At 51.0% G+C, this 14,275-nt stretch overlaps 1 protein-coding gene across 1 annotated transcript in view; it reads left to right on the forward strand.

The window, feature by feature from the left end:
• Positions 1-12,279, forward strand: part of CDC25A (cell division cycle 25A) — a 17,729-nt gene extending 5,450 nt beyond the window's left edge. The window contains exons 2-16 of the mRNA XM_027703604.1: positions 1,881-1,960; positions 3,112-3,166; positions 4,018-4,053; positions 4,178-4,214; positions 4,562-4,663; positions 5,218-5,313; positions 5,949-6,080; positions 6,768-6,842; positions 7,445-7,594; positions 7,880-7,972; positions 8,385-8,447; positions 8,561-8,659; positions 9,693-9,823; positions 10,120-10,231; positions 11,577-12,279. Of these exons, the coding sequence (XP_027559405.1) occupies positions 1,881-1,960; positions 3,112-3,166; positions 4,018-4,053; positions 4,178-4,214; positions 4,562-4,663; positions 5,218-5,313; positions 5,949-6,080; positions 6,768-6,842; positions 7,445-7,594; positions 7,880-7,972; positions 8,385-8,447; positions 8,561-8,659; positions 9,693-9,823; positions 10,120-10,231; positions 11,577-11,717 (1,402 nt within the window). The 3' untranslated portion in view covers positions 11,718-12,279. The remainder of the gene's footprint in view (positions 1-1,880; positions 1,961-3,111; positions 3,167-4,017; positions 4,054-4,177; positions 4,215-4,561; positions 4,664-5,217; positions 5,314-5,948; positions 6,081-6,767; positions 6,843-7,444; positions 7,595-7,879; positions 7,973-8,384; positions 8,448-8,560; positions 8,660-9,692; positions 9,824-10,119; positions 10,232-11,576) is intronic.
• The last annotated feature ends 1,996 nt before the right edge of the window (positions 12,280-14,275 follow it).

A 14,275-nucleotide genomic window follows, 5' to 3' on the forward strand; every position in this document is an offset into this window, starting at 1 on the left:
CCCCCCCCCCCCATGTACAAAAAAAAGCCCAAGGTCTCCAGGAGTCGTTTTCCTTCCGTTCCGTTCCCTCCCCCGCACTGGAGCCTTGTGGAGCTTCCCGCCTCCCAGTCCTTTGCTCCCCCCAAACCCTCAGGGGGAGCTTTTAACCCCCCCCCCCACTCCTCAGGGGTGTCTTTACACCCCAAGCCCCAAGGATGTCTTTTACCCCCCTTCTCTCTCAAAACCCCCCGATGTCTTTTATCTCTGCCCCCCCCCCCCCCAAAAAAAAACCCACCCAAACTTCCTTCAGGGATGTCCTTTACCCCCTAAATCCCAACTGCAAGGCCTCGAGGAATTGGAATTCATCTCCTTCCCCCTCCTTCCAAGAACGAGGCCTCGGGGAGCTCATCCATCCTCCCCCCCACCAAAAAAAAAAAAAAGTGAGGCCTCGTGGGTGGATTTCTCCTTCTCTTCCTTCCCCACCCCCGAATCGAGGCCTTGGGGGTCTCTTCATCCCCTTCTCCCTCCAGAAATGAGGCATTGAGGGCCTTATCCTGCTTCTTCTCCTTCCAAATGCCTCCACGGCCTAAACCCGAGGCCTCCAGCCCCTCTTTTCCCAACCCTCCTCCCCAAAAACGGGGCCTGGAGGAGCTGTTTGTCCCCACCTTCCATCCCTGACGCCTCGAGGAGTTTTATCCCCCCCACCAGGAAAACTTCCATGATTCCCTAAACACCCCCCACCCCACGCCAGATGCCTCCACCTCCCCCATCCCACATGGATCCAGCGCCCTGAGCCACCTTCCCCCTCCCGTGTCCCACCCTGGCTCTGCTCCCCAGCCCTTCCCTGGGCTTCCCCCTCTCCCACAGACACCTTTGTGTCCATTTTTCGTGCCTTCCCTGCACCGTCTCAGCTCTGTCCTTCCTCCCTCACCCCTGTTCCTGCACCTTCCTCCTCCTCTTGTATTCCCAGAACTCCAGCCATGCAGTTGCTCCATCCGATTTTGCTCTTCCTGGTCTCCTTTAATCCCGTTATTCCCCCAGTTTCCCTCCTGAGTGGCTCCTGTTTTGCCCTGGCCCACTCTGGTCTCGACAAAACTTCTGGTTTTGTGTTTGTTGATCTTCCATCATTCTCCTTTTCTGCAATCACCTGCTTTAGGATCCTTCCCTCCTTCAGATTCCTGGGATTCCTGTAAACCACTGGCAGTGCCCTCCATGTAAATTATTCAAGTGGCTTTTCTTTTATTTAAGTGAGGCTCCATATGGTTTTCTTATCTCCCAGCGCTGGGCTTTAGTGGATACAACAAAATGTGGGAGTCAACTCCTTATAAAAATGGGTTTGAATTAGAAGTTTGGCATTTTTTCCTGTGCAAGATCCGAATTAAAGGAGTGGCTGCTGAAGAGAGGGTTGCACTTCCAGCTGGGCTCTGATAGAAATCCCTGGAGTGTGGTTTGGGAGGTGCTGATGCGATTCCAGGCACCAATAACCACAAGTTTCATGGCCAGGTCTGTAATTCTGAGGTATCAAAACCTTCCTTTGTGAGGGCACAGGCTCTAAAAGAACAGTTTGAACCCCCCCAGAGTTGATGTGAGTGGAGAAATGTTTGGTGTGAGGAGGCCAGGAAGGCAGCCAGGATAACTACTGTGTTAAATGACACCTCCCCTGTCTCAGAAGCCAAATTTCTAATATTTTCAAACCCAAAACATGAAGCTTCAGGCCCCGTGGGTGTTGGATCTGATCCAGTGGTGATATTGTCCCTGTTCTTGGAAGCACCCAGAGCACAGGACAGTGCTCTGCAGGTTTTCCAAGTGGGAATCCCCTCACCTGGCTGATGATAAAGGTTCCAGGTTGTATTTGTTGCCTCAAAGAGCTCTTAAACCAAATCCCAAACTTCCCTTTACAGGCAGCGCGAGAACACGGAGCAAGACCTGGGGAACAAGAATGGATTGCAAAGATCTTCCTCCTCAGAATCCACAGACTCAGGTATGGCCTTCCCAGTTAATAATTAACAATCAAGGATTGAAAAGCAGCGTGGTTTTCCGTGGCTCCCACTGCAAGCAGCTGCCAGGGTTTGGATAGAGAGCCTTCCCTGCCTGGGGTGGCTCCTGGATGTTGGTGTGGAAAACAGGGAGAAGGTGTTGGGATCCCATCTCTCCCGTGGAGCTGCTGCCCTTTGGAGGGTGATGAAGGCGAGTCCCCACCATCTGTTTTCTCTCTCTAAACCCAAACTGGGCCAGCCTGCCCCAGTTGAGTGGGTTTGCCTTGTGGTTTGGGGTTGTGGGTGGGTGTTTTTCTTGTTAACAAGAGCTGGTTGTTTATCTGAAACACTTCAGTTCTGATACTTGCCTAGAAAGATTTCCTTTGTTTGAGGTGAGAAGCTTTATCAGTAAAAATGAAACAAGCTCTTACCCCGTAACTTGTAGACACAGAGAAGCTCTGGGACCTCATTGCTCCAGCTCAGGAAAATCAGTGTTTCCACCTGAATTTATGCCCCACTTTGAAGGCACTTTTAGCCTAGAAACGAACTTGATGAACTTCTAAAACAAAAGTCCAGCACACAAAGCACAGAGCAGGATAGAACAACCAACCTTGTTAAATCCTCACTCTCTCCAGCTCCTCAGGAATCTGTGTCTGAGTAACTTTGCAGCATTTTAGTGCAGACAAATGCAACGTTCTGCTTGGCTTGTGCTTATGGAGTGCTTCCTGTTCTTTCCAGTACATTAGGAAGGGCCTTTTGACTGCTTATCTTCTTGGAATAAGCCCAAAATTTCTTCCTGGGAAGAGGTATAACTAAAAACATGGCTTAGGAAAAAAAAAACAAACATAAAGGACTAAACTGTTTGTTTATTAAGGTGTGTAGAAGAGAATAAGCCAAGAGTATTCCATGTGACAGTCTAGGCAGGGCTAGGGGGGCTTTTTTTTAATTACTCCTGGTTTTCCCCAAGCACTTGATTATCCATATCCATGTCCAAATCCAACCTCAGGGAGTGTCTGTAACCCTTACTTGGAGGTGAGGCTGCAGGTGGGACTTTCCACATGAGTTCCCCGGGTCTTTCTGTGTAAATCTGTCACAGTGTCCAATAATCCATGTTTCCTGAGCACTGACCACCAGGAATTCTGTGTGTCCTCTGCAGGTTTGGCTTTGGATTCTCCCGGCCCTGCGACCTCCGGCGACCCCGTGGAGGACACGTATGTAACCACGTGTTGTGGTTGTTGTATCATCAACAAACGTGGCTTGATGAGGCCTGATGAGGCTTTTCCTTTGCTGGCACATGTGGGCTCTTCCCTCATGAGCTGGAGGTGCTGGGAATGGCCCTGCCTGTGTCCCAGGGCACCAAGGTGTTGGCTCTGAGCTGAGGTTGTTGTACCACACACCTTACCAGGAGCCTGAGCCTGCACCAAGTTGCATCTAAATTGCAGTTTCCAACACTTAAATTTATGCTTTTCTGTGCCTTAACTGATCACAGAATCCCAGAATCGTTGGAAAAGACCTCTGAGATCATCAAGTCCAACCTTTGACCCATCACCACCTTGTCAGCTAGGACTGATGCCAGCAGTTACCCTGAGCTTTGAGCTTGCCACTCCCAATTGGATTATTTTTTTTCCCCCCCAATCTCTTCCCAGGGATGGGGACAGATGCCCTTGGTCCCTGATTTACCACGCCCTTCCTCCTTCAGCCTCACTTCTTGTCTGAACAGTGCTGGAAAGAATTTAAGGGAAGGAGGGGAGAAGGAGTCTTTGAGTGTTTCAGAAATCAGGATGGGAGAGCCTGGCTGTAAATAGGGTTTGGGAGAGACAAGTGTCATTAAGAAGCAGGTCGCCCAGAGCAGCTGTGGCTGCCCCACCCCTGGAAGTGTCCAAGGCCAGGTTGGAGCAACCTGGGCTAGTGGAAGGTGTCCCTGCCCGTGGCAAGGAGTGGGAATGGATGCTCCTTAAGATCCCTTCAAACCCAAACCATCCTGGGATTCTGTGTTGGCTTGTGCTTGGCATAACCCCTAAATAAAGGGCTGACTTTTAATGTGCATCTCTCTCGCTTTTAGGTTTGAGAAAGCAATTCTCAAATCCAGCAGACTGAAGTGAGTATAATTCTATTTGAAGCTCTTAGTGTCTGCTGTAGCTTATGGAGTGTGGGGGGGTGAGTTTTGATCATGTCTTTTAAAAAAAAATGTTGAGATAAATCTCTGTTCTTTCTCACTGCAGCCTTCGAATACCTTTCAGGAGAATACACTCCCTGCCAGTAAGTGAGAGTGGGACTGATGGTCTGCAAATGCTAAAGGATTTAGCATGTTCATGGTTGAATACATTGCCTAACTTGTTAATTTTCTGGCTGCCAAAGCAGCTGCTGAGGGTGCTTAATGCAAACTGTCAGAATTGCAGCTTGTACATTCTAAATCTCACTTAAGTTACCGTGAAATCTCTGTGGTGTGCTGCAGTGGGAGCATTTTGGTACCTGTGCTGAGGTGTCAGCAAAGTTTCCTGCCCAAATTCATAGTCAGAGAATTTACAGTCTTTATTAACCCCTTGTGTGCTTAAAATGTGCTTTTTGCACAATACTGAACTGGCGTTTTTGTGTGGTCATTGTAGCAAAATCTGCTGGGATCCAGCCCTGCCCTGAAGAGAAACCATTCAGATTCTCTGGACAGTGATGCTTTTCAGCCATTGGCACAAGATGAAAATAAGGAGAATGTAAGTGATTAGAGAGATTAATAAAAACTGGGAAGACTTTGAATGTGCAGCTCCACCACTAACCCTGACTCCTTTCTGGCTGTGGCAAGGGGGGAGGTATTCTCTCTGCTTGCTCCAGAGAATTCCAAGGGCTGCCTCCAGGAAGCTGTTTAGGTGGATCAACCCCTCTCATCCCACTGCTGCCATGGATTCCTCATGGAATCAATGTCCTTTGGCTACTGGGAACCCCGTGGGTGAGACTCTGACATGTCTGCAGGAGAGAACACAGCCTTGGCTGCCTTCAAAAATGATGTATTTTGCAGAGAAGTTGACTGACAGGGATAGAAAAGCCTTCAGCCTGTAGGTGATGTCAGGAGCATAAATTTTGGATTATGTTAAATGAAACACTTGTAACATCTTTCATTTGAAAACATTCACCTTCAGACTATTCCTGTTGGCAGCAGGGAGCTTAAATCCAAAATGTCAGGTAGTTTGCTGTTAGGATAAAATGATCCAAGCAACCCACACAGTTTGTCATTCTGGTAAAATGATGGTTTTCTTCCTTTTTAATTCAGGAATCATTTGAGTTTAAGAAGCCAACCAAACCAGCTTCTCGTTGCTTCCGTGATGGAAGGGCTGGAGCAAGGCAGAATTCACCTCCAGCTCAGATTGTAAGTTCTTTTCCACTAATTCTCACCTAATTCTTTGCTGCCCACTCTCTGGGAGGAAGACAAATTGTGTCAGGGTTCAAGGGCAGTGCTGTCAATCACCACTGCTCAGGTGCCAGATAGAAAGACTTAATTTATCTGCCAGATAAGAAAATTTTTCTCACCTTTGGCTCCTGAAATGGTCAGAAATTTGAAACGTGGATTGTTCTGGGAAGGATGAGTCAGTGCAGAGCTGAGGTTCTGCTGCAGTAATTGAGGGGAGTGTGGGCATTGATGTGGAATTGGAGTTGATTTCACTATGACTTATGTTGAGGCTGATGCATTTGGAACAACAACCCCAGCTGTGCAGAAAAAGCTGGATTTTGTGTCCAGATGTGACACCCAGGGAGAAAATGTTGCCTTATTCGTGTCCTGTTGCTTAGAAAGAGCAACTGAAAAATCACGATGGGTCCTTGCACAGAAACAGGGTTGGGGGCCAAGTCTTGTCTTCACTCCCTGAGTCTGGCAGCCCTTCATCCTTCCAGTTCCTCTCTGTCCTGTTTGCTCCATGTGAAGGAATAACCACAGTGTTCCCTGGTCATGGCATCAGCTCTGGGAAGGGAAGGAATGTTGTTAAAATGAAAACTGTCTCCTCTCAGATTCCCATGGATGAAACACCCTCGGGTGAGCAGGAGAACTACAGGCCAGCCTTCCTGCAGCAGCATTCCCTGACCTCAGAAAGCGAGGACGACGACGGATTCCTGGAGCTGCTGGATGACCAGGATTTGAAGGTATGTGCAAAGGGAATGGGATGGAGATCCCAAATACGGTTCTGCCTGATGCTGCTGTGTGTGTCTGTGGTGCAGGTGTGTTCTGGCAGAAGTCAGTGTGCTCAGTCAAACTGCAGTAAGTTTAGGGAATCGTGGAATCCCAGAGTGGTTTGGGTTGGAAGGAACCTCAAAGACCATCCACTTCCAGCCCCCTGCCATGTGCAGGGACACCTCCCACTAGGAGATATCATCATCTTTTTCAACTTACACTGTGGTATCCCTATCTTATAAGTGCTTTTTCCTAGTGCAGACAGTGGGATTTGTTTGGTGTGTGAACAAGGGAGTTATTTTTAGTTGGAGAACTGCACTACGAGAGAGAATTATTGGAACAGTTGGCATTTTGCTTTAGAGACTTGCTGGAAAACTCAGAGGTGGTGTTTGCTTTGCAACCACTTAAATAGAGAACAGTTTCCAACTGAATTTGAGATGCTTAAAGCTCTGGAGGATCATCACTGTTGATGCATCAATGAACTGATATAACTCCAGCGTGTCTCAGCTCGGGTCTGTTGTTTCATTGAGCGGAGTTCAATTCCTAAAGCTGCCCTGGCAGCTGAACCCAGCTGGAATGTTTGCCCCAGCTGTACAGGAGCTGTGTTCACAGCCTGTGGTGCAGCAGGTGGGATGACCCTCCTTTCTTTCCCCCCTCAGAACGACGAGGAGGTGCCGTCGGACGTGGCGAGTCTCTGGACCGCGCCGCTGGTCATGAGGAGAGCGGACAATCGGGTGAGTGTCCCCAGCACAGAGGCTGGCCTGTGTCCTGGCACTTCCACTGCCCAGACAAGTGATCCCACTGTCTCCTGTATCCCTAAGGACAACAACAAAACAAGCCCTGGCACGACCCCCTGCAGTATTCCCTTATCTCTGAAGCTGTTTGCCTGGAAGACTTTGTCAGTCTGGAACGTTTGTAGGCATTAAATTTCTTTTTACACTTCACAAGCTGTGAGGAAAACCTTGACTTCCCTTATCAGAATCTTGTTGGCATATCTGGAATTCGGCCCTGCACAGGCTCACCTGGAATGCTGATCCCCTGATAAGAGACTGGGAAGGGAGTTTAGACTCCAGTAAAAAGCTCCTTGATCTGCTGATAGATTGGCTGCTAATTGGTGCAGAGCACTTCATCTTCCTTAGGGTGCTCCAAGCTCCCCCAGTCCCCCCAGTAGCAAGTGTTACTGGAAATGCACAGCCTGAATAATTCAAATTACAGTTGCTATGCAGTGGTGATGTCTTAAACAAGGCAAAACCTGTAACAATCTGTAATCCTGAGGCTTGTTTATTTTCCAAGCTAAACCTTTGCTGGACAACTCAACTCCTCTCCTTCCTCACAGGCCAAACGGTGCCGCTTGTTTGGCTCTTCATCTGTGTCCAGCATTGCAGGAAGAACCACCCAGAAGAGGATGGAGAGATCCCAGGAGGACAATTCCCCTGGGAAAAGCAAGAAGAGGAAAAGCCTGCCTGGAACTTCCGAGGACCCAACGGTTGGTGACTCAGCATCCAGTTTGCAGGAGGGAATTGACTGGGGGGGATCTGGTGTTGGTGCCTGGGTTATGAAGGTCAACGGGAGCTTTCTTGGATGAAAAGTGAGATTTGGGGGAGCTGGGGCAGCACTTGCATATCCTGAACCTGAGCTTTGCCCTAGAACAGCGGGGAAGCTGAGGAGTCGGAATTCAGAGCTCTGGGGTCAAATCTGAGTTGTGTGTTATGGGAAATAGGGAATGGGATGTGTCTGCTGCCAGTGCTGATCTCTGACCTGTGTCCTCCAGAGTGTGAAGCTGGTGAGGACCCAACCCTCCACAGCAGAGATCGAGAGCATTTTGGACAGTGACCAGAGAGACCTGATTGGGGACTTCTCCAAGGTAATTCCAGGGATTCCATGGCCAGGGGTTTACTGGAGTGTTCCAATGGCCTCTCAAACCAGCCCAGCAAAGCCCCTCCCTTTACAGAGGCTTTTCTGCTGCTACATAAATCTGGCTTGGTTGGACTTGGTGATCTTGGAGGTCTTCTCCAACCTTAACCATTCTGTGATCCTCAGATAACTAGGAGAGGCTGTTGGTGAGAAGGGACAGGTTAGACACAAAGTGATTAATTTGTGGTTAAAGACCTACAAAATCCCTCTGGTGCAGGAGCCAAACATTAAATTCTGTCCCTGACTTTAGAATTCTTAGTCTTAACTCCTGAAAAGATTCTTGTCAGCAGAGTATCTGTCAGAGAATGAACTGCTGGATGCTGTGACTCACATCTGGGTTTTCTCCATCCTGTCTGTCTTAGAGCTATTTACTTGACACTGTTGATGGGAAACATCAGGATTTAAAATACATCGACTCAGAAATGGTGAGTGCTCCGAGGAGAGGCAGAAAAATTCTTTACTGGGGTTTAGGGGACAACACAAAAACATCCTGAAACAACTGACCTCTGGTTTTTTGTGTTTGTTTTTTTTTCCTCAGATTGTGTCTGTGCTGACTGGGAAGTTTGAGAGCTTCATCAAGCAATGTGTGATAATGGACTGCAGATACCCCTACGAGTACGAAGGAGGGCACATCAAGGTATGTTGACCCTGTAAGAGCAACCCAGAGGGGTCTGAAGTTGCAGTATGGGGTCACTTGGCCCCACGTGGGGCTGACTGTTATCCAAGGCCATGTGGATGTGTTATTCCTGAGGTGTCCCACTGGGACCCTCTCACACCCACCCACTACCTGGATCTTGGACACTGAGCTCACACTTGGTTCATAAAGTGCCTTTTCCCCTCAGAGGGGAGTGTTCTGCCCTCCTTAAGCACAGGAGGGGGCCTGTGTGGCCATCAGGGAGATGGTTCCAGAGGAAGGATGTAAGACACTCAGTGTGCAACATCCTGGTATCCAGGGAAGCTAAAATTGGAACATTAAACTTAATTTAAATCACAGACTTCAAAGGACAAAGGGCTGTGGAAAACATAACCAGGAACAGATCACCCAGAGAGGATGTGGCCTTGGAGCCCCTTGCAGGGCCTAAAGGGGCTCCAGGAGAGCTGGGGAGGGACTTGGGACAAGGGATGGAGGGACAGGACACAGGGAATGGCTTCCCAGTGCCAGAGGGCAGGGAGAGATGGGATATTGGGAAGGAATTCTTGGCTGTGAGGGTGGGGAGGCCCTGGCACAGGTTGCCCAGAGAAGCTGTGGCTGCCCCTGGATCCCTGGAAGTGTCCAAGGCCAGGTTGGACGGGGCTTGGAGCAACCTGGGCTAGTGGAAGGTGTCCCTGCCCATGGCAGGGGGTGGGAACTGGATGATCCTTAAGGTCCCTTCAGACCCAAACCATTCTGGGATTCTGTAACTGATCCTGGACATTGCTGCATGATCAAAGGCCATCCCAAATACACGAGGTGGGGAGGGAAATCCAAGGAGCCACAACCTACAGGTGCTGAATTGTCCATCTGAACCAGGTCGTGGTCACCCAGAGCCAGGCCCAGGCTCTGTGGTGCGCTGGTGGCGTTTGGAGCTGGGTTTGGAGAGGGTTCCAGAGCTCCTCCAGCAAACCAAGGGGAGGAAACTGCTCTCAAGGGAGTGGGATAAGCTTGTTCAGTTCCCCCCCTGCCCTCACAGGGTGCCATAAACCTGCACATGGAAGAGGACGTGGAGAACTACCTGCTGAAGCGGCCGATCGAGCCGGCGGAGAACAAGCGGGTCATCGTGGTGTTCTACTGCGAGTTCTCCTCGGAGAGGGGCCCTCGGATGTGAGTGCCCAGCCCCTGGAGAAGGACCTGGAGCTGTGGGGGTGGCACCAGCAGGACATGGGGGTTGTCACCTGGCGGGGCTGTGGCACAGCCCGTGGTGGGAGTGGCCGTGGGAGCACTGGTGTGTTGGGAGGGAAAGGGGAAAACCAGTTGACTGTGGCTGTGTGGGTCCTCAGCCCCTTCCTGGCAGGCAGCAGCAGACTCCTGTGGTCCCAGGGACGGGGAGTGTGGGGTGAGAGCTGGCTTGGGGTGTTGTTTGTGGAATGCAGGGTTTACCGGGATCTTCCCTGCTGCAGGTGCCGGTTCGTGCGGGAGCAGGACAGGCTGAGCAACGAGTACCCCAGCCTGCACTACCCAGAGCTCTACGTGCTCAAGGGGGGCTACAAGGATTTCTTCTCCAGATGCAGGGTAAGGAACTTCCTCCCAGACTGTGGATTCCCCGTCCCTGGAAGTGTTCAGGGCCTGGAGCAGCCCAGTCTAGTGGAAGGTGTCCCTGCCCCTGGCGGGAGGGGGGAACAAGATCTTGAAAGTCCTTTCCAACCCAAACCATCCCATGATTGTTCTTTGATCTCTTTCACACTCAGGAGAAGTGGTAGATAAGTATTATTGATTTATTCATGCTCAGACTTGTCATTGGAGCAGAGTGGTTTGGCTGGGATGGCTTCTCTGCTCTCTCTGTGCTCTGTTCCCAGAGCAGCTCAGGTTTGGCTCTCTGAGCCTGTTCCTTCCCTTCCCTCAGAGCTGTTTTCCTGCCATAGCTGAAAGATTTTTCCACTTGTATCAGAGGTAAAATATAAAAGTGGTTTCTGCCCTTTTAGAACAAACTGTCACTGAGGAAAGGGACTGCACAGAGCAGGGGAGAAGACAAGGCTTGACAGCAATTGCTGGATAACAAATGGAAACCTCAGGTCTCCTACAGTCCTGAAAAAGCAAAATTGGAAACCTGAGCTTGGAGTTTACAACCTCTAATTCAGACAAGGAAACTAAGAACGCCCCACAGCTCTTCCCAGCACTTTGAGGGTGGGATTTCTCCTACCCCTTGGCTTTTGCTCCTGCAGCATTTCCATGGCCGGACTCTCTCCAGTGCTCCTGGGGTCTGTCCTGCTGCTCTGGCACAAACAGGCCATGGCCTGACTGTCACCTCAGTCCCTCACACTTCAGAATTATCCCTTAGATTGCCTTCCTGGTGTGTTTTCAGGGAGATGGGAGGTATCTGGCCTGTCTGTGGCCAGTTGGATGGGGTTGTCAGCTCCTTCCTGCTGGGGTGTGGGAGATGCTGGTGCTGGTGGCACCGAGTGCTGCCCGGTTGTTTCTCACCCTCCCTGCGATCTGCTGGCCCCCCTGGGGCGATGGGCACGTGGGATTTGGGTTGTCCCTGTGGGTTTTGGATTGTCCCTGTCCCGGGGAGGGGTGACCGAGGCCTCAAGGTGGCAGCACGGAACAGCCGACGGGGCTCCGCGATCCCGAGGCACAGGGATCCTTCCTTCCAGTCCCTGCCCTTCCAGGGGGAACACCAGCGAAACTCAGCCGTGATGCTGCCTGCCAGAACACTTGGGATGAGAGCCCTGTGCCCAGGGTTTGGTAGCTGCGTTCTGAATATCCCTGGGCTCTGAGTGTGGAGCTCCCATGTGGAGCAGGGGGGGTCTGTCCCTGTTTATTCCGAGGGTGGTTGTTGCAGTGGCTGCTGCCAGGCTCTGTCAGGGGGCTCCTCACCCCTGTGACACCGAGGTGACAGCAGCTCCTCTCTCCCCAGAGCTTCTGTGAGCCCGAGAGCTACCGCCCCATGCACCACAAGGACTTTAAGGAGGACCTGAAGAGGTTCCGCACCAAGAGCCGGACCTGGGCTGGGGAGAAGAGCAAGAGGGAGATGTACAGTCGCCTGAAGAAGCTCTGAGGGCTGCAGGGACCCAGCACGGACTGTCCAGCGTGGGGGGGGCCTGTCCTGCCTCTCTCTCCTCCTCCGTTTGCTCCCTGGGAACTCCTGGAACTCGGGGCTCCGGGCCCGGATCCGGCCGGGAGCTGCCTTTGGTTATTTTTGTTACGTTGCTTCCTGAAAAATGGCTTCTTGTGTTCTGTGCCACCCCCAGAGCGCCCGGGGAGGGGTGGGGGGAGACCCGTGGGGGCAGCAGTGTTGAGGGTGTTTTAGTGCCTGTTATTTTTTTTTTTTTTTAAATGCTCGATTTTATTTAAATACAGTCAAATGAAGCCAATACTGCCGCTGTTGGATCATCTGGGTTCTGCTCAAACCTGGTTTCTGCCCCGGGGCATCCTGCTGGTGGAGGGGTGGGGGTTAATTGTTGTACTCAGCTGCAGCTTTGGTTCTGTGTAGTGTTTGTGGTGAAGGAAAATGGGAAATGTCCTGTTACAGCCCGAGGTTCCCACCTCTGAGCCTTTGAAAGCCCATCTAAGGGGAATTGCTTGTTCATAAATATCATGTTCACCTCGTTTACTTCAAATCGTTTTATTTCGTAGTCTCTTTGTGTAGTTTTAGAGGAAGTTGGTGTTTTAAAGGAGGGAGGATTTCTGGGAGCTGGGGGGGGTCAGCAGTGGGGTGAAAAGCTGTTGATTTACTGTTGCCTCTGAGGGTGTGAGTTGTTATCCTGAAACATTCCCAGAACAGAGTGTGAGGAATCCTAGGAAGCTGCTCCTTCACCCAGGGGTGACTGTGGCCACTTCTCCCTCTGCCAGGAAAGGCAGGAACTGAATTAATCCTTGAAGGAAGAGGAACTTCCTCGGCAGCATTGTGCCCTACAGCTGAGGAAGTTCTGCTGTGCCAGCCCCAAAACTGCTTGGCTGCTGATTTTTGGGGTCACATCAGCCCCAGCTCTTCAGTCCTGCAGCAGCCCAGGGATTTTGGGGTGTGATGGTGCTGGAGCTCATCTTCCTCACACACCAACTTCCTGGAGAAACTGGGGCTCCTTGGGAGCACCACGTGCCTGGGAAGCTCCCAGCTCTCCTCTCGTGTCCTGTTTGTATCCGTGTCAAAAAAGTGTTGAAATGGAGGTGCCTTATGTGGAGTTCTGACTTGATTTTTTTTGAAAATCTGTTTCTTAAAACGTTGTTGTTAATCCTCTTGAGAAGCAAGGAGTTTTTTCTCGTTTAAAAAAAAAAATAAATCGGAATTTGCTGTTTTCCCTCAAAGCTTGAAGCCCTCGAAGGGGGAGGTGAGGAAATGCTGAATCAGGAATGGTGGTTACAAATTTCTCCCCTTGGGAAATTTGGGAGGGCTGAACTCCTGAGTGGGGGATGTGGGGTGGGAGGAGGCCACGGGCAGTGACCTGAGGGACCCAAAGTGCTCTTTGGTCGAGCCCAGGGGGTAAATCATCAGTTCAGCAACACGAGGGCTGGGCAGGATCTCTTGGTACAGCTCCCTGATCCAACAGTTGCTCCATGTGAGAGTTTAACTCCTCAGAAAAAGCAGATGGAGACTTGCTGGGGTCATGATGCTCTTTTCTGAGGACGCTCAGCTGGAGCAAAACTATTGCAGCAATTCCTGCTGTGCAGCTGCACTTCCCCTGGATCTGCTCATCATCCCAAACTTCCTGCTGTTCAGGAAGCTGGATCTGGGGCGGGTGCTGGGGCTGTGGCCCAGCAGTACCGGGGGATGAGCAGAGATTGGGAATGATTGGAGCCCTGTGGGGATGGAAATGAGCCCCTGGTGCCAGACCCCACCTTGCTCTGTGGGTCGGGAGTCCTGAGGTGGGAGAAGGCTGGGAGAGGGCTGCTCCAGGCAGGATCTGCTCTGTGTCATCCCAGAACTTAAGAGATCGTTGTGGGCAAAGGGAATAAGGTCCTAAAAACCCAAACAGTTTGAATCCAACTGTTGCTGCAGCAGAGGCACTGGTGAAGCTGCTCCGTGTCACTGCAGTGTCAGAACAAGCCCAGGGTGGGGGTTGCTGCTTTTCATGTCCTGTGTCTTTGCTTGTTGCTTGCAGGAGAAACACTTCCAGAGAAACTGTGGCTGCCCCTGGATCCCTGGAAGTGTCCAAGGCCAGGTTGGACGGGGCTTGGAGCAACCTGGGCTTGGTGGAAGGTGTCCCTGCCCATGGCAGGGGGTGGCACTGGATGAGCTTTAAGGTCCCTTCCAACCCAAACCGTTCTGGGATTCTGTGAACTCCAGGGCTGCAGCCACCTGAATGTCAAAGCTGGGCATTCCCATCGCTCCATGTTCATTGTGGAGTCTCAGCTGGCTTTGGGATGAGGGTCCTGGGCTGTGCTGGAGGCTTTCCCAGGGCTGGGAAGAGCTTCAGCAGAGCGTGGGGGTGACGAGCAGGTGGCCAACAATGGGGTCAGCATTAAAAGCTTCCCTGAAAACACAGCAATGTGACTCCAAATCCACGGGAGGCTCAAGCAGAGAACTGGGTGGGGTTTTTTTTCCCTTCCCTCCATCTGTCATCCTTAAAACTCGTTTTGAAAGCAGCTTAAACCTTCATCAGCTTTGACCACTGGCTC

Source organism: Neopelma chrysocephalum, unplaced genomic scaffold, assembly GCF_003984885.1.
Source record: "Neopelma chrysocephalum unplaced genomic scaffold, ASM398488v2 Primary Assembly neopelma1_243, whole genome shotgun sequence".
NCBI classification, from domain to species: domain Eukaryota; kingdom Metazoa; phylum Chordata; class Aves; order Passeriformes; family Pipridae; genus Neopelma; species Neopelma chrysocephalum.